At 42.0% G+C, this 26,153-nt stretch overlaps 1 protein-coding gene across 5 annotated transcripts in view; it reads left to right on the forward strand.

The window, feature by feature from the left end:
• LOC145351017 (metastasis-associated protein MTA3-like) overlaps positions 1-26,153 on the forward strand; it is a 175,490-nt gene that overhangs the window by 16,538 nt on the left and 132,799 nt on the right. For 4 of the 5 annotated variants that reach the window (XM_080200607.1, XM_080200608.1, XM_080200610.1 and 1 more), the window contains one exon: positions 3,936-4,029. In XM_080200607.1, coding sequence (XP_080056733.1) covers positions 3,936-4,029 — 94 coding nt within the window. Of the gene's footprint in view, positions 1-131; positions 152-3,935; positions 4,030-26,153 lie in introns of those variants that run through there. The other variant, XM_080200611.1, reaches the window with a different exon arrangement.

A 26,153-nucleotide genomic window follows, 5' to 3' on the forward strand; every position in this document is an offset into this window, starting at 1 on the left:
TGTACCTGAACACCAACTTGTAGGCTTTGTTACAGGTGAGATTACTTCCTGTTGTAACATTTGAGTCAATTTCCTGTTTTATCAACCGCAGAAGTGGATGAGGAGCTTCCCTCGATGTGAACAAACACACTGACTTTGCTTTGAGCCAAAGGTGATGTAATAAGCTATTTTCAGCTTCCCAAACCCTTTGAACAATGGAAATTCAGCATAAAATTTTTAGACTGTTCTTAGTTTTCCAATTCCTCCACTCTATAGATCAATTGTAGATCAGTACAAGAACTTCCACTTAAATGCGAACAATCCTTCTGTTTTACTTGCAAGATTTTGCTGTTTCTCCTCTCTTTTGAAGTGTTCCAGTCATCTGTCCCATGACTTTGTTATATGCCTCTTGCCTCTTGATGGTTGCAGGAAATCTCATTCCAAACACAGCTCAGTGTTGGAAAGAACCAAAACTGCAGCGTCAGTGTCCAGTTTAAATCATGTTTTTTGTTCAGTGACTAAAATTACAGCACTCCAGGAATTTCCTGTTGCCACTTTTATCTCACCCAGAACTGGACTTCTCAATCATTAACATTTTCAATTCGTTGTTTTTTTTCAACCTTTTGCGGATTTTTCTTTTTGTTTCTGCAACGTAAACTTCTTGCAACGACACACTGCTTTAAAATGACCCATTTCACTCTGCAATTTTGGTGGGATAATTTCTCCATTTATGCTATCTTTTCCTACCACACTAATAACACTTGGTTATGGTGGGTTGCTGCGTACTGTTCAGGCTTCCTGTTTCTGTATTGTCACTGTTTTACTCTGAAACTTAATGAACTCCATTTTGTTGATGCTTCTTTGCAAATGAGTCTCCCTGTCAGCTTGAAGTTATGAGTAATTCTGTTCCCTAGCAACTGAACAGCCTCGCTGCAAGAAGTCTGACAAGTTTTCGTCTCGACTCCAACAACAATTCCACCTCTCAAATTAATTCTTCTTTTGAGTTAGCCCAACTGCAACACAAACTTGCTTGAAGCAATTTGGTAATGGCAATGACTTTTCCATTCCGTTCTTTTCTTAAATCTGCTGCTCGTTCACATGCTATTTGGTCGCTGGCTGTTTTCCTTTTGTCCCTTACCTGCTGTCACCATTTAATGTTCTTGTGTTCAAGGTACTGCTAATGACTTGTTGGTAAGGGTTAATATCAACTTTATTTAAAACATGAAATAGAATAACTATATCTAAAAAGAGATTTCATTCTTGCCAAGAAGCTGCAAGAGAGAACCTGATCGTGTGATCTTGCATCACTTCCACAAGATGATGTGAATTTTCTCCTTTACGTATTCGCATTAACTCTTTACACCACATCTTTGAGTTAAGACATTTCTCCTCATCTCAAGCTGTTGAGGCCAAGTCATTCAGTGTCTTTAAGGCAGAGATAGATAGGTTCTTGATTAATAAGGGGATTAGGGGTTATGAGGAAAAGGCAGGAGAATGGGGATGAGAAAAATATCAGCCATGACCGAATGGCGGAGCAGACTCAATGGGCCAAGTGGCCTAATTCCACCTCCCCCGCACCCCTGTCAGTTGAGTCCCCCTGAGTCAGTGGCTTCACCTGATTGAACCTGATTTCATCACTCTACCATGACCCTGCCACCCTGCCCTTCCCACAGCACCTACCCCCCTGCCACTGCACCTCAACAACACTCCTTCACTCACTGACACGCCAAAAAGCTATTTAAATGTCTCAGGTTTTGCAGTATGTGAATAACTGCAGACGTATCAGCTGATGCTATCAAAAGAGAGTGTGGCTTGGCTTCCCTTGACTTACGGCACAATGAGGAAGGACTCCCAGAACAGATTTGTTGCGCGTTTCTGAATATGGTAAGAGGGCCTACAAACCATTCCCACCAGTGTCTTCTGACTTTTGCTATTCCCGATCTCCATTCATCCTGATTCTACGCCTTGATTTTCTGAGCCAAGATCATGTCTCATTGATGTCCTAAACATCATCGTTTATTAACAGGGTTATCCTTTTCGATTCTGCATCTTTGAGAGAAGTGGATGTTGTGGTTGTATATACAGTCTTTGGTAATGTATATAAAAATGTTTGTTGCAAAGGTGAAATTATGTGATATTTAAGGGAATTTGTCCTCTGTCTGGGTAGGTGGAGTGAAATTCAAGGGTGTAGAATTAGTTGGAGTGAAATATCCATTGACCTTGTGACAAGTAAACCATGGATTGCTTTCTGTGGAAACAAATTTGGTTTGACATGATCGTGCAATCTGAAATTGAGGGGAAAGTGGAAAAGGAATGATGGCACTGAATTTTCAGTGAGTAAAAATCCAAGACTGCAACCGTACCCTGAGAACACAAGCTCACTCTTCAGCTTGAGATCCAACACGTACTTTTTGAAGAAGGTTGCATCAGGGAGAACTGAGTAGTTGTGAGGAGCTTAGAACACAAATGTATATTAAAGCCAGAGGCCGGAATGTTATGGGTGTTCACACCAGCAGAATTTTCCCATCCTGCTGCAGTGAGCGGAGATTTGGCTGGGCGCCAAATTCTCTGATCTCGCTGCAGTGGGAGCGTGGTGTGAGTGGCTGTATCATCACACCCAGAGATTAAATTTTTCTTTGGGTGCAACAGTAATATCTTGAGCTTGAGAAGTTTGAATCTGCTGCATTTGAGGTGCACATGGACTGTTGCTGATGTCAGCCCTGCTTTGCATGATAGGGCAAATCCCCGTTGAATCAAAAAGAGGAACTGTCTCAAGAGAATTGTATTTGAGATAGATGTGCACATTTTTAAAATATTAATATTGTTGCATGTGATCTCAGGAAAATATGTTGGTCTGAGTATTTTGTATAAATATTTTGAAAATAATGTCTTGGATATGTCCAAACCTGTCTGATTCTGCGCAAGCCTTATTCTACTGAGTTGAAACACAAAACCCAATTTTAACAGTTGTTGGCAAGCTTTGGATCGATGGGTGGCAAGACTATTTGAGAAGGCATTTGTTGCTCCAGTAATTAAGCATGGGTTAGAATAATTGCTGGGCCTCTATTAAACCCTGCTGGCTGATTTTGTGCCTGCAATCAACTGAAATGGAAAATAGAAGGGCCTGGAGATTGTAATTGGAAATGGCACTTTCTTGTGGTGTTTGGATGTGCTGCAGAAATGGTTGAACCTTTCCTTATCAAGTGCTGTGACGCTCCTTTTGGTCCTACTTGGCTGCCTTGGCCCCTTTCATTGCTGCTTCTTAGCTTAGCTTTTACTGTTCAGCCCACATGGTGTGACTGGGCCCTAACGTGATCTATTAAGAAGGCCTGGCTTGCATTGATCAGATATTATTGCTGCCGACTACGTAGAACATGTTAAAGTTGGGATTGTAGTTTCCTGATAGTTTTTTGATGAGTGCGTGACCTAGACAATTTTAACTGTTCACCCATTTGGCTTCCGCTGGGTGTGTAGGGTTAAAACCATTCCTACAGAATAATGAGAAAGTGCTGTCTAACTGAGGGAGAAAAATCGAAGGCAAATCAGCTCAAGCATCACTCTTGCGCATTTTTACTGAGTGAATTCAGACATCCTGTTGTTTTGGTTGAGTGGTAGGAATTTAAAAGGAGGGTGTAATTGTACGTGACGACAAGAAGAGTTATGAGATGGTTTTCTTTTTGACAGACAGAGAAGGTTACTTTCCAAGAGACATATTAAATGATATGCTAAATGCGTACCCCTCTTAATTTCTACTCCATAGTTGGCTTTCTCGGCAATGTTTTGTGTTGCTTTTCTACATTAAAAGTGCTCTACGAATGTAGGATGCTGTGAATGTGTTTTTAATAGTTTTTAAGCATCACTTGTGATCCATACACTTCTGTTAATTGATATTAAAATATGTCATAGAGGGCTATGCCCTCAAAAGCATGGTTTGATATTTTGTCTGTTCTTTCCAGACTGCAAGTGGCAATGTGGAAGCAAAGGTGGTCTGTTTTTACCGGCGCCGTGACATTTCAAACAGTCTAATAGTACTTGCCGATAAACATGCAAGTAAGTTTCATTTAAGACTTTAAGTGCTGAGTTGTTGATTAACTTTGTGACCAATGGCAGCAGATTTGCACCAAGTTAGACTTAACGGTTTAAAATATATTTATTCGGTAAAGTACCCATCCGAGAATGTTCTTAAGTCTTTCCATAAATGTCTCTGCAACAGTAAGATATCGCAGAACATTTTGGTTATATTTCATACAAAAGAATTGTGCTTGTTTTAAAGTCTTTATATTTGGTTTTCAAGATTTCACTATTTTAGAAAAATTTAAGTATCAGTTCGAGTACACAAAGGTATGAAGAACTTCTATGAGATAAAGGAAGTAGTGAGTTGTGAACAAGCATCCCACAACCCAGTAGTACAGTGCATTGCACCATGCCATCGTAACCTTTGGAGCATTTAAAAAAAAGTGTTGTAGAACAACTACATAAATATTATTTTGAATCTATTAGCAAAGCATTTTAAAGTTGTTTGACAATATTGCATTTGAGCACAATTTCTCTTTTTTATGTGCCTCCCCAAATAGCAGTTTGTTGAAGAATGATGGTCTGCGGCCTAATATAAAATTTAAAAAGTTATAAAAATAGGTTAGAATTTTTGGCCTCAGCTAATAATTACCTCGTGGTTTGAAAAACTACTTCAATAAGAATCTTTGTTGAACATTAAATTACTGATGCTGTGCATGACTACTTATCAACATAAATATCTCTTTGTAGATTACTTGTTTAATCTTAATATTTGAATCTTAATTTCCTCTTTCTACCTTTGAATTTGGTAATTTTTTTTTCTCACCAGACTCTCAAACCATGTGTCTAATTAGAGATGAATGTAGCTAGATTAGAAGGCAGAACTTAATTTGTACTTTGCAAAATTGCACCAATAATTTTAAGCGATGACACAAAAATCAATCTTTGTTTTTGAAAATATTGCCTGCAGTGTTTATGAGTAGGTCTATTCTATCATAAACCATCATTATTTGCCAGCTTGTTTAGCGAAGTTTGAAGCAAAATTTGTGTAGTCTGGTTTTTTGTTATATTTCAGCCTTAAAACACCTAAACTATGCTTTAAAAAGCCTGTGATCTCTCTGACCTAAATCTCACTCGTCAATTCCCTAGTCTTAACGTTTCGGAATCAGGGTACAAATATACACGAGTTTGTAGCCAGCATTTGACCTAGCTTGCAACATAAGTGAGTTAATTTGGCTAATGGAAATGTGGTTTTAATTCAGTACCCACGCATATTTTCTGTTTGTTTCATATAGATTGGCTTTGTCCAATGTGGTACATTTGCGCTTGCACATTGATAAGAGATTTGTGCACCGTTCTGCATAATGCTTATTGCATGTTTCATAAAGAACAACTGTATTAAAATTTGTGGCAGCTTTCCAATATTCCTTAAAAGTAAAACCTTTGTCTCTGCCATTTTGCAACCAAGTTCTGTTCAGTGCTACAGCTGTTGGCGATAGCAGCTTTTTTTATACTCTTTCATGGGTGCGGGCATCAGTGGCTAGGCTAGCATTTATTGTTCATCCCGAATTGATCTTGAGAAGGTGGTGATGAGCTGCCACCTTAAACCACTGTAATCCACATGTTGTAGGTGCACCCACAGTGTTGCTGGAAAGGGCGTCCTTGAATTTTGATCCAATGACAGTGAAGCAATTGCAGTATAGTTCCAATCAGGAACTATAGCGTGGCTGGAATGGGAACTTGCAGGTGGTGGTGTTCTCATGCATCTGGCTGTCCTTGTCCTTTGAAGTGGTAAAGGTCATGGATATGGAAGATGCTGTTGAAGGTGAGTTTCTGCAGTACATCTTGTAGACTGCTACCACTGTGCATTAGTATTGGAGAGAGTGAATGTTTAAGGTTGTGGTTAGGGCGCTAATCTAGCAGGCTCCTTTGTCCTGGATGGTGTTGAGCTTCTTCAGTGTTGTTGGAACTGCACACATCCAGGCAACCTGAGATTGTTCCATTCCACTCCTCACATGTGCCTTGTGGATGGTGGGACACGTTTTGGTGAATTGGTATTACTCTCTGCAGAATTCCCAGCCTCTAACATGCTGCCGTAGTCAGAGTATTTACACAGCTGGCCCAGTTCAGTTTCTTGTCAATGTAGCCCCCAGCATGTTGATAGAAGGGGATTCACCAGTGATGATGCCTTTAAATGCCAAAGAGTGGATGGACTGATTCTCTTGTTCGAAATGGACATTGCCTGGGTAATTGTGTGGCATGAATGTTACTTGCCAAGGCTGAATATTGCCCAGGACTTACTGCAAACGAACACGGACCACTTCTGCTAACTTGGTTTTAAGCTTGGAGAAATAATAAAGGGATAGCATGGTGACACAGTGGTTAGCACAGCTGTCTCACAGTGCAAGGAACCGGTTCGATTCCGATCTTGGTTGATTGTGTGGAGTTTGCATGTTCTCCGTGTTTGCGTGGGTTTCCTTTGGGTGCTCCGGTTTCCTCCCACAAATATGTGCAAGTTAGGTTGATTGACCATGCTAAATTGACCTTTAGCGTCCAAAGATGTGTAGGTTAGGTGGATTACCCATTGCAAATGCACAGTGGTCCTGAATAAGATGCACTTTCAGAAAATCGGCGTAAACTTGATGAGTTGAATGATTTGCTGCACTGCAGGGATTCTGTAACTGTAATGATTTTGGGATTAAGGGCAGATCATAATTTTAGAATTGAGTCCATTTTGGGGTCATGGAGAAATTTTCCAGGGATTTTTTTTTTCCGTAAACCGGACAACTAAATTTTCTTCTTAAAATCTTATGGCTGGGGACATAAGGATAGCTGGTAAACTATGCCATTGCAGGCTCAGGCGGCACGGTGGAAGAGTACTAGCACTGTTGCCTCAGTGCCAGGGACCCGGGTTCGATTCCGGGCTCAGGTGACTGTTTGGGTGGAGTTTGCACATTCTCCCCATGTCTGCGTGGGTTTCCTCTGGGTTCTCCGGTTTTCTCCTACAGTCCAAAGATGTGCTGGTTCGGTGGATTGGCTATGATAAATTGCCCCTCAGTGTCAAGGGAATTAGCAGATAAATATGTGGGATTAGGGGATAGGGCCTGGGTGGGATTGTTGTTGGTGCAGTCTCGATGGGTCAAATGGCCTCCTTCTGCACTGTAGGGATTCTATGATTCAAATCAACCAATTTTTAAAAATAAATAGCTGCTTCAGTGTAATCTGAATTCAGTGTACACATTGAATTCAATTTGTACACTGAAAAATACAAGGCAGCTATTTTAAAACTGCATCATTTTGGTTTTAATGGAGATTTTGTCTTTGGTAAGTATTTTTTACTTTGAACAAATAGTGATTATACAAAATTGAATCAGTCTATCCAATTTTATTTTAAAGAGAAGTTGCATTCTTACTAGTATCTTGCATTGACAGCTCACTGTATGGATGGCTCATTAAAGCTTATTCCAAATGTGTTCTAAAGTAATAAGCATAGTGGAAGCTTAACTTAATTTTAAAGTTGGAATTGCTAGTAGCTATTTATTTTAAAAAAAAATTGATGTAGGCATGAAATGTGATGTTGGTGCAATGACTTATCATGTTGGTCTATTAAAAAAAATCTTCATGTTGTGTGTGCTTTTATTGATAAATTTTTTGGTTGTGAAAATAACATGATTTCGGTTGACTACACGGTATATAGTCTTGCCCAGGAATTCGATCGAACTCCTTTGAGCTTGTATTCCTCTTAGAAGTTATAAAAAAAAAGCAAAAGACCAGCTGGTCCATATGAACCTGCAGTGGCATAAGGTTACCAGCACTCCTCATGCCCCCAGCCACAAGTTTTTGAGGAGAAGAAAATTTAGTTGTCTGGCTTGGGAAAAGAAATCGCTGGAAAATTTTTCTCTGACTGCTGAAGGAAGTGGAGGAAGCCCTAAGAGACCACATTGACTTGTGACATTACACCAGCTGCCCACAAACCTCTGTGTAGATGTTTACCAGACCCAAGAACTACATCAGCCCCTTTGTGAATTATTTTTCTAAAAATTGTACTCAGTGCAAATGCTGGTGATTTTCAACAAACACTTTTTCCAAAAAGAAGGAACATTTTCCATTAAGCTTAGTTCTGTTTTTTTCATAACTTATGCTTGTGTCTCTGGTCTTTCCTCAAGTATCCAGCTTAAATAGTTTAACTAAGTGGATTGAGTCTAATTGTTCCACTATTTAGCAGATTGTAATTGTATCTCCTTGAGGAAAATACTTGAATGAAATTAAAAACTTCAGGCCCCAAAGTCTATGATATGTGAATCCTTTTAAATAGGTATCAATCTGGTAGACCGCCTCTGAATCTTTTCAAGAGTATCTATACTGTACAATTTGAGGAGACACTAGTCAGAAATAGCATCTACATCTGACCTGATCAAACTGTGTACAAGGAGATTGCTTTTGATATAATTGTCTACGTTGCATATCCTGACACACTGTTTTCACAGTAGTTCAGCAGCATTACTCATAGACCTTGAATGATTTGTACTTAACTCAGCAGCCTTCAGCACAGCATCCTGCATTGTGTCTAACATATTTGAAGAATCCCTCTATCCAAGTCCATCATGATTATAACTTATCTGTGTTGAAAGACATTCACCATTCTGCCACCTTGCATCCCCAGCTTCATTGCATTTTGATTTGCATGCAGCGTTTTAATGGAAGGTCCTTGTTTCAGCACAAAACATTTTGTCTTAGCCACGAACTTGCAAATAATGTCCTCATTCCGATTGTTGGTAAAGATACTAAAGAGCAATTAATTGTCTTGACTATCTGTGCGAGGCTCCACTAGTGACTTATGCTCTCATACAACCTCCACCATTGGTAACTTGTGTCTTCTTATACAAATAGAATAGTTTCTGATCCAATCCGAGATCTGCTCGTCAGTCCACAAGATTCAGCCATTTTTACTATTTATGCTCCCTATGGAGAGCAATAATGTGAAAGTACCTAACTTCTCCGAAAACAATAACAAAAGAAAAACCCAATGGACAAGATAATTTTAGTTATAGCAGAAACCAAAACTAACATAACTTAGAACATAAGAAATAGAAGCAGGTGTAGGCCATCAACCCCTTGAGCCTGCCCCGCCATTCAATAAGATCATGGCTGATCTGAAGTGGCTCAGTTCCACTTTCCCGCTTTCTCCCCATAACCCTTAATCCCCTTGCCTACCAAAAACCTATCTACCCGCGTCTTAAATATATTTAGCGAGGTAGCCTCCACCACTTCAAAGGGCAGAGAATTCCAGAGATTCACCACCCTTTGAGTGAAGAAGTTCCTCCTCAACTCTGTTCTAAACTGCACCCCCCCCCTATTTGGGGCTGTGCCCTCTAGTCCTGCTGTCCTTTCTGAGCGGGAAGAATCTCTCCACCTCTACCCTATCCATCCCTTTCATCATCTTATACGTCTCAATAAGATCCCCCCTCATCCTTCTAAACTCTAACGAGTACAAGCCCAGTCTATTCAGCCTCTCTTCATAGCTCAACCCCTCAACTCCAGTATCAGCCTAGTGAACCTCCTCTGCACTTCCCTCCAAGGCCAAAATATCCTTGCGCAAGTGCGGCGACCAAAACTGTACACAGTACTCCAGCTGCGGCCTCACCAGTGCCCTGTACAGTTGCATCAAGACCTCCCTACTTTTATATTCAATCCCCCTCACTATGAAGCCAGCATCCCATTTGCCGTCCTGACCACCTGCTGCACCTGCAGACTGGGTTTTTGCGACTCATGCACAAGGATCCCCGGGTCCCTCTGCACTGTAGCATGCTGCAGCTTTTCGCCCTGTAAGTAGTAGTCCTTCCTACCATTATTCCTACCAAAGTGGATAACCTCACACTTGCCAACATTGTATTTCATCTGCCAGGTCCTCGCCCACTCGCTCAGCCTATCTAGATCCCTCTGCAGACTTTTGGCACCCTCCGCACAATTTGCTGCTCCACTTTGTGTCATCAGCAACTAAACAGTCATTAACAGACAAATAGTATTCAACAGAAATCATAAGCTGATATAACAAAGATTAGTTTCCAATTTTTTGGCAGCACGCTTAGCACATATATGGTACCATGTGCAGCCCTAATGTCTCTCACAACTCTATGTTCCTCGAGTAGAGTTCAACCACTCTTTGTCATGCAAGATCTGATCCTCAAGAAGTCTCTGACAATTGCATTACTCCATCTGAATTCCATGGATGCAATTGTCACCAACAAGGTGCATTCCTCTAGATCCTCTGTCACTGCTGACAGCTATCCAAACAGTCAGTACCACCAGAGTAAATAGAGTGGTCGTTTTTGATAAAAGCTAACCTCCTCAATGTGCCTTGACAGTTCCTGCAGCTTTTCAGAACCTCTCCCCTGTTTTGTCCACGAGCTGAAATCTGATCTGCCAACATTGTTTCTTTTTCCTAAATTAGCTCTCATTTGCCTATAAAGCAGAGACTAGTTTCTCAGAAGTCTGTCGTCACACTCAGGAAATCCAATTAAACAAACCCAGAAACCCAACTTTTCGGTTTCTGATTCAGTTAGGGACAGTTTCAAAAAACGGGCTTTGAAATCCTTTCATCACAACTTATCAAAGGTTACTTGAAGAGTTTTTGCACAATATCAACTGCAGTACCATCATTATAACTTGCTCAAAAACAAATTCAAGTTTGTGTCATAGTATCTTCCTTTCCTGAAGCCATGTTGAAATTTTGGAACACGTGCTTTGGTTGTGAAAGCTAATTCTAAGCAATTGAAGCCTGTGCTGTATCCTGACACTCTGTCTGAATCTTCCCTGCAAAATCCTTTAATCATTCTTCAAGAACTGTCACTCCGACCATGGATGGAAAGACCATGCTTTTCTAGTATACTGATGAGTATCCTTTGACTGTACCAAAATCCATATTTATTATTTTTAATGCCAGTTTTTAGAATTCTCAGAGTTATTCTATTTAAACATAAAAAATTCTACTTTAGCCCAATTTGCGTTTATGCAATTGACTAGTTAAGTATTTTTCTACCTTTAGCGCTTTGGAGGTGGTGGCGTATAATAAAGTCACTTATTCAATAATCCTGAGGCCCAGGCTACTGTTCTGTAGGCACAACTTAGATCTCATCTTGGCAACTAGTGGAGTTAAATTCCATCGATAATCTGGAGTTGAAAAGCTAGTCTCGGTAATAGTGAGCATGCAACCATTGTTGTAAAAACCTCCTGGTTTACTAATACTCTTCAGAGAAGAAAATCTGCCATCCTTGCCTGCTGAGATGTGACTCTAGACCAACAGCCATACGGTTGACTCCTAACTGCCCTCTTAAATGGTATGGCAAGCCACACCATTTCAAGGAAAATTAGGGATGGGCAACAGGTGCTCATGTTACCAGCAATGCCACACTCCAGAAAGACTTAAAAAATGCATGAGGATAGCTCAAAAAAAAATTTCATTTATCAGTTTTGTTGTTTGTGACAAGTAGGAATAACCAAGCAAATCTAACATCTGTCATCTTTGCAAATTTAGCTCTCTTATGATCTAGTGTTAACATTAAGCTTGCAGCAGCATTAATTTGAATGATCATCTGAAGGTGAATATTTCCCATGAATTTTGCCTCTTTATTCCATTTCATATTTTGACAGCTACGAGTGGTCAGAGACTCTGAAATAGGACTATGAATTCCAATGCTTGTTTTTATAAGAGATTAAACACTTCAACGAAATATATTTTCTTATAAGGGATTATGTGGTGAAGGAATGTAAATGTAGTGTATGGGCTTTTATGTATGAGAGTTTAAAAAAAGTCTGCAATTGACACTGAAATTTTACTTTAACTTGGCATAGTTACTGAGATCTGTTCATGGTGGATGTTAGGTGAGTTGGGCATGGTGTAAGTGAAAATAATGGTGGGTGGGGGGAATGAGGAGCTGGCCTTATTTGATACTTGATTATAAAGGGCTATGAGTGGTGGTTGGAGGGGCATTGGTTGCCATGGGGTGGATAAAGGGCATGAGGTGACATGGGTGGGGCATGAGGGTGTGAGGGCTGGGGGATTTTTTTCTTGTGTTCATGCTTTTTAGAAAGTCTTTGACGATGTGCTGCTGTACCAAGGCAGGTCTTCCATTCAGCCCACACCCACGCTTGGCAGCCTCCACAGCCATGCCGAGGTCACCCACTGTGGGGTAATAGGATTCACACACAATCCCATTACCCCGTAACAAAAATCCCATTTCCAAGCACTTTCTCCCAGATCAGGTTTGTGGAGCTATTGCTTGAACTAAAGTTTAGGCTTTTGTCAGTTTGCTCTTTTCGTAAAGGCAGTGATTCATGCATGGGTATCAGTGACCACCCAGTCGGTCCCTTGCCCAAATAGCCAGGCTCTACATGTCTGACAATGATGTTTGAATTTACCAGCCATTTCTTTCCCCATCTTGGACAGCTTCTGTGTAGTTCTCTTGAAAAAGTGCTAGTATGCTTTCTGCTAACTCTAAAGCCCTTTGGGCGTTTTCAGATACACGCCTAGCAGTATGTATGTTATTGTGTTTATGTCAAGTTACCAATGGAAATTGTCTGATGTAGTGGCAGTGGGCTTGAGAAGTGGTTTTGTATTTTTGGGATATTCAATATTGCTAAGGCACCAGAGAGGGTATTAGATTTTAATGGTAGCCGAACTTAGTCAAATTAATTACCAAGTGTGAAATTTGGAGAATAGCAAGAAAAAATGTAAAAGTCTGCTTTTTTTTTTAACTAACATTACAGCCCCACAGAATCATAGTAATTTAACTATTGGACCACTTGCACGCCTTGCATTGATTTGTACTGAAATTTTGTAAGAAGTGCAGCACAAGTATCCTAACTTATCCTGGCTGGATTGGAGAGAGATGGATAGGTGTGGAGACTGCACAATGGGTTTGGAAAATCCAGACCTTAGTGTCAGTGGACTATTTGAACATATGGCTTACCATAGCTGACATATGGCTACCCATACTTAGTGTTGACACCTTCATTGTTCAGCAGGACTAGGTAGATAACAATCAGGGGCAGTAAAGCTTTAAAGTTCTGATACATTCAGTATCAGTACATAGAGTTCTGATAAGGATGGCATGCTGGCACAGTGGCAAGGACTGCTGCCTGACAGCACCAGAGACCCTAGATCGATTCCCGCTTGGGTCACTGTCTGTGTGGAATCTGCATTTTCTCTCCATGTCTGTGTGGGTTTCCTTCAGGTGCTTTCTCCCATAGTCCAAAGATGTAAATTCTCCCTCAGTGTACCTGGACAGGTGCCAGAGTGTGGCATCTAGGGGATTTTCACAGTAATTTCATTACAGTGTGAATGTAAGCCTACTTGTGACTAAAATAAATAAACATAAACACGTAAATCTTTGAAAGTGGAAGGACAAGTGGTTAAAATTGTAACAAAAACTATATGGGATCCTATGTTTTATAAGTGGTTAGGCTCCAGTTAGAATATTGTATCTAGTGTCTGGTGTTAGTTTGGGAATGAATGCAAGGTCAGATGCAGAAGAGACTCGCTTTCATACCAAAAATGAAAGTAGACACTAGCTTATTAGAATATTACGCTAAAAGGAGAAGTGATAGAGGTGTTCAAAATTGTGAAAAGATTTTATTGAGATAAATAGTGGAAAAATTTCTCCTAGCTGCTGTGCATAGAAACAAGATAGGCAATTCAACCCTTTAATCTATTTCATCATTTATGGCTGAACTGTACCTCAACTCTGAACACCCACCTTTAATGTATCTTTATATCACTGATGATCCTGGCTCAAACCCCCAAATGTTTGGTATGATTGGTTAGGACCAGTACCTTTTTGTTTAGATAAGGCAAAGTTTCAGACTCAAGACACTTGCTATCATAATAACGCCATGAGATTCCATAGTTTTTCAACAAAGAAAAGATAATTTTACCATGCAAGGTCAGAAAGATAAAATGATTGACAATATCAATCTTGTACTCTAACATTCAGGGTTAATTTGAGATACATGTGTATTAACAGGCAACCTGTGGTCAAATATAGCACAAAATATGGAAAATGCAACCAAGACAGATTCGAGATTTTTCAATAACCCACCCAGGTATCAGTGCACACTTGTGAGTCAGCTAATTTCATTGAAACTCCGTCTTTGGATTGCAGTCTTTACCTTTGAAAGTCTCATCTTGGAATTCTTTCCAAAAGTCGCTCCAACTCAGATGGCCCGAATGACAGCCCACTGTGCAAGGTTTTAATCCCATCTCCTGAGACTCCTTCCCTGGAATCCCGCGGCTGACTCCAGCATCAATTCACAAGCACAACTTCAGTTCTTTGGCTGTTCCAAGCTGAATATTAGTGCTCCAAAGAGGCACCTTTGCCCCAACAACCCATAGTATGGCATCAGCTTCAGCCTACTTCAATCTTGAGGGCATCTCCTAAGGCCCTATTACTTAGACATTGTAAATTGCAGCCTTTTGTAAGCTTTCTTCTTTTAAATTTTGGGACCCTATCCCCTTCCTGGGACTTTTTATGCGGCTCCACTCCTGATCACATGATCAGATTTCCCTTTCATGCAGGCATGCCGGGAGTTGTAGTCCCAAGCCTCCTGAGGACACAGTAAGTCTCAATCTTCTAATAGACTTGTTACTCATACCTAATAAAAATCTTTGTATTGAAAATTAGCATATAACTCTTTAATCCTTCATCCAAGTCATGGGTAAACGATAGTGAAGGCTTGAAGCTCCAGTACAGCATTATCCCAACCTCCTCCTGAAACAAGTTTCAGTCCATGACGCAAGTAGCCTTCAATTTCATACATTTTTTGGTTAATTTGTTGTGCTGAATCTTATCTATTGCATTCTGGATAGGGATAAAATCCATAGCCACACCCTCATCTGCTACATTAGTGACTGTCTCAAAAAAACTCAATTAGTCAGACATGATTTACCCTTCAAAAGCCTTGTTTATTCTGATCAACTCAAACTTGTCTACTGTTCAAATCAATAAAAGGAAGATGGGAGAGGTTAAGGGAATTATTTTTACACTGTGTTGTTAGACTATAGGTCTCCTACTAGCAACAGTGGTAGAAACAATCCATATGCAAGTGGATAACTATTTAAAACTGAAAATTTTAAAAAAAGTTTGCAGAAAGGAGGCAAATGGGACTTAGTGGACAGCTCTTTAGAGAGCTGGCTGAGGTGTGATGGACTGCATGGCCTCCTGTAATATAAAATTGTGTGATTTTTATTTGTTATCCTTAGTAATGATCAGTTGTAATGCACTCCCATCTGACCAGGTTGAAACAATAATTACTCAATCCCGAACAGAAAGCATACCAGGATCATCTTGGTCTTCGTGACTCAGTGCTACCACATTATGTGTTGGACCATTTTTCTATGCTAAAGTTAAATGCTGCAATGAAGCATGGGAATTGGTGGGTACAAATAGATCTGGCTACTTATTTTGTGGTTGATGGCAGTAGAATAAATAATATCTTGGTGAGGAGTTAGTTGCTTATCATGAAGGGAATGAACATTTTTTACTTTTGGTGAAAGTGTTGTCTAAAAGGTTGGAAATTCTCTGCATTATGTTATATAACTGTAATTATCTAGTGTAATATATAGTTAGTTCTTGCTGAGGGAAACTCACTGTATAGGTAGCAAGGATATGTTGATTGGTTGTCTGGATTGAAACCATAGCCATCCGGGCAGTATGGTGGTACAGTGGTTAGCACTCCTAACACTTTTAACTTGTGTTCTGGGCATATAAGGACTGTTATGAACTGAATCCTATACCCTAATGCCTGTCATAAATGGGATACCATTTGAGAAGTGTTAGCACTGCTGCCTCACAGCACCAGGGACCTGGGTTCAATTCCTGCCTTGGGTGACTGTCTGTGTGGAATTTGCACATTCTCTCTGTGTTTGCATGGGTTACCTCTGGGTGCTCCAGTTTCCTCCCACATGTCCAAAGATGTGTGTGGTAGGTGAATTGGCCATGCTAAATAGCCTCTTAGTGTCCCAAGACATGCAGGTTAATGACATTGCGGGGATAGGGCTGTGTTGGAGAGGTGGTGCAGATTCGATAGGCCGAATGGTCTCCTCTGCAATGTCGGGATTCTATGAACACTAATTCAGTAAAACTAATAGAACAGGAAAGGTAAAGTTGCCAGAGCCCCAGACAACCATAGGGGAGAGCTGAGTGGTGGTGATTTAACCTGAGGATCACCACACCTCAGGCAAGGGGCAAAATTGAGAAGGCGGGGCTTTCATGAATATTCTTAGCCCATACGAGAATTGAACCTGTGCTGTTGGTGTTGCCTTGCGTCATGAACCAAGTGTTCACTCAACTGAGTTAAACCGACTCCCAGTTGAATGATTATTCTTTGGAGAACTGTAGGTATTTTATGATGACTATTCATGTTTATCAAAATTGTTGTGTTGCTGACAGAAGTCAAAAATAAAGAATGCCAGATGGCCATAGCTAAAGCTCCATATTAAGTGTCATCAATGGTTGCTATCTTGATCAACTAAAAATTGAGATCAGATCAAGTGGACCAATTTGATCAAATGCATTGAATGATCAACAAAGACATCCATATCATTGAAGAACAGCCTAGTGATACCCAATTCCTTACTTTGTATCACTTGCCTAGCTCCATGTGTGATTTCCTGTGTAATGTCCAGCAAAGATGCCACTGAAAAGAACAACAAGAATTTTGGACTTTATTTTAAATCAGTTTATGAATCGTATTGCAATTTTAGCATCTCAATATGTCTTAATTTTATGATAGCTTATCTTTATTATATTATCTTTCTTGGAAGTAAGTTTATTAGTCATGAGAACTGGGTATGATGCCCACGTGATTGCCAGTATAGTTCACTATAGTTAAGAGACTGCTCAAATGGTATCCCATTTATGATAGTCATTAGGGTAGAAGGTTCAGTTCATAACAGTCTTTGTATTCCCTGAATACAAGTTAAAAATGTTAGGAGAAGGCTAAACCATAACAAATCATCGATTTTTTCCCAATTTGAATACAGTCTGGGATAGTGCATCTTAGTACCAATGCTTGTGATTGTACTGTGAACCTTTATATATTTGAGATTTCATCAACACTCATCATGCCTATGAACTTCAGAGTGAGTAGGGAGGGTCCTGTGTGAATTATATTTGGTAGCTTTAATTAACTTCAATAAGTTAGGTTAAAATCTAATTTTAGGGGTTTTAACTGAGAGGGAGTTTTAACCTGAACTAAATACAAAACTAAATTTGGTTGGCGCAAATTATGTGTCTTAAGTTATTTAATTATTTAGTGCTATTGAAACTTTTCAGCTTTCAACCCTGGGATTAATGGTACAAAGGAATTTTGGAAAACTATTGCAAACATAAAGGCCGAAATTCCCCCCAAAAAATTCTAAGTGTCAAATTTGCATGAAAACAGATGTAATTCACACTGTTATTTTTCACGCTGGAGTAATTTTCACGCTAGTGGGAGAAGAATCTCCCACATTCTGTGCATTGCAAAGGTCACTATCATGTATATCATTAAAAATAAGTGATTGGAACCTATTCCCGCTGCAGAGGCTGGCAGCATAGCGCTGAGGAAAGCCACTGCACATGCGCTGATCAGGCCACTGTGCATGCGCTGATCTGTCAGAGCTGGGATAGGTGCATGTGCAGTAACGCCATACTGCTAGCTTCCTGATTACTAAGCAGCTTGTTTGTTGGCCAGCTCTGCGATTTCCGTATTGCCTGTCTCTCCCCCACTCCACCCCCCAACTCTGCAGCCCCGATTGCTGTCCCCCCAACCATTCCCAGGCCCTGCGCCGATCCCTGGCCTTCCCTCACCGATCCTCTCAGCAGAGTGGCAGTGAGACTCCCCTACCCCCACCAATTGACCCATGAGGCCCAACCCCCCCCTCCCAATAGCAACACCCCCAATCCTGGTACTGCCCTATGCCTGACAGTGCCAAGGTGCCCCCTTGGCATTGACACTTTGTCCCTTGGGCAGTGACAGTGAGCTCAGGCTAACATTGCCAAGGTGACAGTGCCCAGGAGGCACTCTCCCTCACTCTCCCCCCCTCCCCCACTGCCTGATCCTCTGGGGGGGTCCTGATTGCCATCCCCCTTCCCTCCAGCAGGGTCGGGTCGTTGGTTCCTCATTATTGGGGAGCTAATGTAATCCCTGCTGGAGTGAACTGCTCTGGTAGGGAGGGGATAGATGCTTGTGGGGGGGTGGAATGCTAGTAGGCCCGGAGACTTCAGTCCCAGGTCCGCTAATCATATTTAATTTATATTAAAATGACCATTTAAATGGCCTTGGTTTCTCCCTGCTGATTTCTGGCGTGAAGTTGATGCTGCCAGGAATTCAATGCTGGGAGATGCTATCAAGATGCAATGGATGCGCGAATCCAGCGAATCGGTCGACACAAAAATGTCCCAACTAAATTGAATGGGAAAATTGTCTGCAACACATCAATAAATTCTTCAGAGTGTGTGGTTTTGCCCTGTGGCAGTAGTAGATGCTACAAAGGAGAGAGTTAATTGGTAAGCGGTGGGTAAGTGGTTTCTCTCCAATTTAAGGAAAGATAAGAGCCATAGCTTTTTTTCACAAAAATGTCTGAAATAATTTCCTACTTGGCATAAATTTAAGGTAAGAGTTGTTTAAGCTCAGAATATGTCTGTGAGCTCAGTCCCGCGTTTTGTACAGCCTGGAGCGTGTGGGAATTCCTGGACGTTCCGTGCCACACATGCAGAAAGTGCCACCGGCTTGACCAGCTTGAGAGCCGTGTTTTGGAGCTTGATCATCAGCTGGAGGCACAGTGATATATCCACAAAGCTGAGAGGCTTGTGGATAGCACGTTTATAGACGTAGTCATCCTGCAGCTTGAGGAAGTGCAGTCAGAGAGGCAATGAGTGACCAGTCAGAAAAAGGGGGGAAGCATGTAGGAAAGCCCCCGAGTGCATCGCACTCAAGAACCGTTTTTGTTTGGAAAACGGTGAGCGTGACAGTTCCTCTAGGGAGTGCAGCCAGAGCCAGGTTCACAGCACTGTGGGTGGCTCAGTTGCTCAATTCAGGAGGGGTAAGACTGGAAGAGCAATAGTGGTAGGAGACTTCAGGTGAGCTGGGAATGTGGGGCAGGGGAAGGTGTGTAAAAGAGGAGGTGATGTAGCAATATTGATCAAGGAGTCATTTACCGTGGTGAGGAAGGATAATATCTTGGCAGGCTCCTAAGTTGAGGTCACATGGGTGAAACTTATAAACAGAAAGGAGGTAATCACGTTACTGGGAGTGCACAATAAACTCCAGTCAGGGAGAGATAGAAGAGCAGATATGTAGGCAGATCTCAGAGAAATGGAAAATAATAGAGTTAAAGTAATGGAGATTTCAACTTCCTCAATATTAATTGGAGTAGGTAAAGTGTGAAAGGCTTAGAAGGGTCAGAATTCTTAAAGTTGCATTCAGGAGAGCTTTTTGAGCTAGCATGTAGAAAGTCCTACAAGAAAGGGGTGTGATACATGATCTAAATTTATGGAATGAAGCTGGGCATGTGGTAGAGATGTCAATGGAGGAGTATATTGGTGATGATGACCATAACTCGATAAGATTTAAGGTAGTGATGGAAAAGGACATCAATGGACCATGTATAAGGTTTTTGAACTCAGGGGAAGGCTGATTTTAATAGGATAAGATAGGATCTGGCCAATGAGAGAGAGAGAGAGTACAATGCCAACATGTTCCTGTAAAAATAAAGGGTGGGACCAACAAGCACAGAGAACCTCAGATGTCAAGGGATATACAGCATTGGGTAAGGGAAAAAAAGGAAGCTAATGGCAGATTCAGGGGCTCAAAACAGTAGATGACCTAAAGGAGCATAGAAAGTGCAGGGGGATACTTAAAAAATAATTTAAGAGAGCAAAGAGGGAGCATGAAGAAACGGTGTTCAGTATAACACCACTCATCACTCAACATCCAGGAGTGTTCTCTCCCTGTCAGGGAACACTTCAGCAGTCACGGACATTCAGACATTTTCGGGTAAGCGTTCTCAAGGCAGCCTTCACGACACATGACAATGCAGAATTGCTGAGCAGAAACTGATAGCCAAGTTCTGCACACATGAGGACGGCCTCAACCGGGATCTTGGGTTCACACTACCTGTAATGCTCACGACTTGCCTGGGCTTGCAAAATCCCACTAACTGTTCTGGCTGGAGACCATACACAGCCCTTTAACTTGTGCTTAACCCTCTCTCTGCTCACGTTGTCTGTACCTTTAAGACTTGATTACCTGTAAAGACTTGCATTCCAACCATTATCTTGTAAATTGAGTTTGTGTCTGTGTGTGCCCGGTTTGTGAACACAACTCCTCACTCACCTGAAGAAGGAGCGACACTCCGAAAGTTTGTGTTACCAAATAAACCTGTTGGACTTTAACCTGGTGTGGTGAGATTTCTTACTATGCTTACCCCAGTCCAACGCCGGCATCTCCACATCACAGAAGAATGCCAGAGCTTTTGAGGATAGCTAATGTTGTACCAAAATTCAGAAAGGGAAGAGCAGTTAATTACAGGCCAGTGGGTCGATAATCAGAGGTAGGGAAATTATTGGAAATCCCCTGAGGGACAGAATTAACCTGCACTTAGAAAGGCAAGGGTTAATCAAGGACAGTATTCATGCTTTTGTCGGGGGGGTGCGTAATCATGTCTAAGAAATTTGATTGAATTTTTCGAAGAGGTGACCAGGTGTGTAGATGAGGATAGTGCAGTTGATGTAGTCTACATGGATTTCAGTAAGTTTCTTGACAAGATCCTGCACGAGAGACTGATCAAGAAGGCCAGAGCCATGGGATCCACAGCAGTTTAGCAAATTGGACCCAAAATTGGCTTAGTGGCAGGAGGCAGAGGGCAATGGTCGAAGGTGGTTTTTCTGACTGGAAGTCTATATCCAGTCGTGTAGCACAGGGATCAGTGCTGGGTCCCTTGCTGTTTGTACTGTACATTAATGATCTAGTTGTGAATGTGAGCGGTATGATACTGAGTTTTCCACGCATGCATGAATGTACACTAGGCACGCAAGTGTTTAGTGGTATTGTTAATGTGCTGAATTATGTGAGATTTGTTTTATGTGAACAACATGTTAGACGTAGCCTATCTTGATGCTTCACAAAGTATTGACTTGAGAACAAACTAGAATGTTTGAATCCGTCATCAAGGAGGAAATAGCGAGGCATCTTGAGGGGAACTGCTTGATAGAGCAGACGCAGCACGGTTTCCTTAAAGGGAAGTCGTGTCTGACAAATTTACTGGAGTTCTATGAGGATGTGTCTAGGGCGGTGGATAGAGGAGAGCCGGTGGATGTGGTCTTTCTGGATTTTCAGAAGGCGTTTGACAAGGTACCTCTCAAGAGGTTATTACAGAAGGTCAGGGGGCATGGAGTTGGGGGTAGGGTGTTAGCATGGATAGACGACTGGTTGTCAAATAGGAGGCAGAGAGTGGGGGTCAATGGGTGCTATTCGGATTGGCGGATGGTGACTAGTGGAGTGCCCCAGGGGTCGGTGCTGGGGCCTCAGCTATTTACCATTTATATAGATGATCTGGAGGAGGGAACGGAGTGTAGGGTGTCGAAATTTGCTGATGACACCAAAATTGGTGGAAAGGCAAATTGTGCGGAGGGTGGGGAGAGTCTACAGAAGGATCTAGATAGGCTGGGCGAATGGGCCAGGAAATGGCAAATGGAATTTAATGTTGGCAAGTGCGAGGTGGTCCACTTTGGTAGGAATAATGGTAGGAAGGATTATTACTTACGTGGAGAAAAGCTGCAGCAGGCGATGGTGCAGAGGGACCTCGGGGTCCTTGTGCATGAGTCGCAAAAACCCAGCCTGGAGGTGCAGCAGGTGGTCAGGAAGGCGAATGGGATGCTGGCCTTCATCGCGAGGGGGATTGAATATAAAAGTAGGGAGGTCTTGCTGCGGCTGTATAGGGCGTTGGTGAGGCTGCAGCTGGAGTACTGTGTGCAGTTTTGGGCGCCGTACTTGCGCAAGGATATTTTAACCTTGGAGGGAGTGCAGAGGAGGTTTACTAGGCCGGAGTTGAGGGGGTTGAGCTATGAGGAGAGGCTGAATAGATTAGGATTGTACTCGTTAGAGTTTAGAAGAATGAGGGGAGATCTCATTGAGATGTATAAGATGATGAATGGGATGGATAGGATAGAGGTGGAGAGACTCTTCCCGCTCAGAAAGGATAGTAGGACTAGGGGGCATAGCCTCAAGATAAAGGGGGGGCGGTTTAGAACAGAGTTGAGGAGGAACTTCTTCACTCAAAGGGTGGTGAATCTCTGGAATTCTCTGCCCGTTGAAGTGGTGGAGGCTGCCTCGCTAAATATTTTTAAGACGCAGGTTGATGGGTTTTTGATGAGAGAGGGGATTAAGGGTTATGGAGAGAGGGTGGGAATGTGGAACTGAGCCACGACAGATCAGCCATGATCTTATTGAATGGCGGGGCAGGCTCGAAGGGCTAGTTGGCCTACTCCTGCTCCTATTTCTTATGTTCTTATGTTCTTAGAAGCAGTACTGTCATTTAAAACAGCTCCACGGTATTGTAGAAGTGCTCTTGTGGTAGTTAGCTTACTTTTTGTTTGTAAAATAAAGTGCCCAAAATTTGGATGTAGTGTTAATCACAGTAAACGAACATGTAATATCTGGAATGTTTCAACATGACAATCAGCTGGTACTGAATGGGTTAAGTACTGCTGCTGTTTTAATGTCAAGATGGCTGCCTGCCTAGAAAATCAAGCTGGATAGATGAAGGGGGAGGGGTAAGGACACAGGAAGCACAGTTTATCTCAGTCCTTGAAGTTGTGCAGCTTTGCAGGTCAGGGTCACATAATGACTGAAGGCTGTTCTTATCTGGAGTGCTATAGCGCTCTGTCATAACCTCCTGTTATTTTCTTTTGCTAACCAATATAGCATCTGATTTTTGAACTATGTTTTGCAACAAACCATGATCACGATGGAGACAATACTGATCATTACCAGTGTTATGTTAAATTTAGTTTTGGTTGATCATGTACAGACAAAGATAGCCTTGCCATTAGAGTGGCGACAGTGGTTAGGGCAAGATACCCATGCGGTCTATGTCTGTTAGGAACAGAGAAATACAAAACGCTGCAGCTGAAAATGGGAATCTGTTTAATTACAGTACTTAGTACTTCACAGGATTTAATTTCAGTCAGATTTTTACTATTTAAAATTAAGCTTATTTCCTTGATTTTTGTTTGCATTTTGGAAATCTGATTAAGAATTGAATGCAGTAGTTTAGCTATTGTTCCCAATGCTTATTGTCACTCTTTAATTTTTCTACTGTCCGTGCCTTTCCGTGGGAATCCTTTTGTTTAGATGGAAATCTGCAAGTCACATAGAACTACATTGAAAATATAAAGCATTTAACTCAACCAATCTGTCGATGTGTTTTATCTTTAATGCAAGTTGTGACCCGAATACCTGTTCCCATGTACCTTTAACAATCTATTCAACTTAAAATTAACTGATAATATGGTCTCTGCTGCAGTCACTAATTTCACTAATGCAGTCCAAAACCTTTTGCCCCAGAGAGAAAAATTCTGCTGTCTGTCTTTCTTACATTAAATTTTCTATATATGTTTGATTTGATTTATTATTATCATGTATTAACACACAGTGAAAAGTATTGTTTCTTGCATGCCATACAGACAAAACATACTGTTCACAGAGAAGGAAACGAGAGAGTGCAGAATGTAGTGTTACAGTTAAAGAACAAAGAAAATTACAGCGCAAGAACAGGCCCTTTGGGCTCCAAGCCGACCACGCTGCCCGACTTAACTAAAACCCGCTACACTTCCAAGGACCATGTCCCTCTGTTCCCATTCTATTCATGTATTTGTCAAAACGCCCTTAAAAGTCACTACCGTATCCCCTTCCACTACCTCCCCCGGCAACGAGTTCCAGGCACCCACCACCTTCTGTGTAAAAAAATCTGCCTCGCACATCTCTTTTAAACCCTGCCCCTCGCACCTTAAACCTGTGTCCCCTAATAATTGACTCTTCCACCCTGGGAGAAAGCTCCTGACTATCCACTCCATCTGTGCCCCTCATATTCTTGTAGACTTCTATCAGGTCGCCCCTCAACTTCCGTCGCTTCAGTGAGAACAAACCAAGTTTCTCCAACCTCTCTTCATAGCTAATGCCCTCCATACTAGGCAACATCCTGGGAAATCTTTTCTGTACCCTTTCCAAAGCCTCCACATCCTTCTGGTTGTGTGGCGACCAGAATTGAACACCATATTCCAAGTGTGGCCTAACTAAGGTTCTATAAAACTGCAACATGACTTGCCAATTTTTAAACTGAATGACCCAGCTGATGACGGCAAGCATGCTGTATGCCTTCTTGACTACTTTCTCCGCATGCATTGCAACGTTCAGTGACCTGTGTACCTGTACACTCAGATCCCTCTGCATATCAATACTCTTAAGGATTCTGCCATTTACTGTATATTTCCTATCTGTATTATACTTTCTAAAATGCATTACCTCGCATTTGTCCAGATTAATTTTATCTGCCATGTCTCCGCCAAGAATCCAACTATGTCCTGCTGTGTCCTCCGATGGTCCTCATTGCTGTCTGGAAATCCACCAACCTAGGTGCCGTCTGCAAACTTACTAATCAAACCAGTCACATTTTCCTCCAAATCATTTTTACAAACAGCAAAGGTCCCAGCACTGATCCCTGAGAAATGCTACTTATCACTGCTCTCCATTCGGAAACGCACCCTTCCACTGCTATCCTCTTTGACCAAACCAGTTTTGTATCCACCCTGCCAGCTCACTTCTGATGCCATGCGACTTCACCTTGAGGGACTTGTCAAAGGCCTTACTGAAGTCCATGTGGACACCATCCACTGACCTACCTGCAGCAGTCATCTTCGCCATTTCCTCGAAAAACTGAATCATGGCTAAGGTGTAGAGCAAGATCAACGTAATGCAAGTTAAGTCCCAATAGGGTCCAGGTGAAGGCTGGGATGAAAGCGCTTTATCTGAATGCACGAAGCATTCGGAATAAAGTGGATGAGCTGGTGGCGCAGATCGACACAAATGGATACGATCTGGTGGCCATTACAGAGACGTGGCTGCAAGGTGACAGGGACTGGGAGATGAATGTACAGGGCTATCAAGTGTTTAGGAAGGATAGGCAGGAGGAAAGAGGGGGTGGCGTAGCTCTGCTGATTAAGGATAGTATCAAGGTGGTAGCAAGGGATGATATCGGAGCCAAAGAGCAGAAAGTGGAATCGTTGTGGGTGGAGATTAGGAACAGCAAAGGGAGGAAGACGCTGGTGGGTGTCGTCTATAGGCCCCCGAATAATGATCTGGAGGTGGGGCGGGCTGTTAACGCGCAAATAAGTGCGGCGTGCAGGAATGGGACGGCAGTAGTTATGGGGGATTTCAATCTGCATATTGATTGGTCGACCCGTGTTGGACGAGGTGGGCTCGAGGAGGAGTTCTTGGAATGCTGCCGGGATAATTTCCTTGAACAGTGTGTGTTGGAGCCAACGAGGGAGCGAGCTATCTTGGATCTGGTGCTGTGTAATGAAGCGGGTAGAATTAGGGACCTTGCGGTGAAGGATCCTCTTGGAGAGAGTGATCATTGTATGGTGGAGTTTCTGTTGCAGATGGAGGAGGAGAAAGTGGGTTCCCGGACACGCGTCCTTTGTTTGAATAGAGGGGAGTATGGTAGGATGAGAGAAGAATTGGCGAATGTGGACTGGGGGAGCGCGTTGGAAGGTAGGTCTGCTGAGGAGCAGTGGAGGATCTTTAAGGAGATCTTTCTTGGTGCTCAGCAGAAATTTATTCCGATGGTCAAAAAGGACCGTAGGAGGAGAGGTAATAAGCCGTGGATAACGAAGGAGGTGAAGGAAAGTGTTAAATTAAAAGCGGAGGAATTTAGAGTAGCTAAGAGCAGTGGGCGAGAAGAGGATTGGGAAAGGTTTAAATGTCAACAAAGATTGACAAAGAAGTTGATAAAGGAGGGTAGGAGAAGCTATGAAGCTGGGCTAGCACTTAATATAAAAAAGGATAGGAAGAGTTTTTATAAATATATAAAAAGGAAGAGGCTGGCTAGGGTGAACGTTGGT

The sequence above is a fragment of the Carcharhinus amblyrhynchos genome, chromosome 12 (genome assembly GCF_965287045.1).
Source record: "Carcharhinus amblyrhynchos chromosome 12, sCarAmb.v2.hapA, whole genome shotgun sequence".
NCBI lineage: Eukaryota > Metazoa > Chordata > Chondrichthyes > Carcharhiniformes > Carcharhinidae > Carcharhinus > Carcharhinus amblyrhynchos.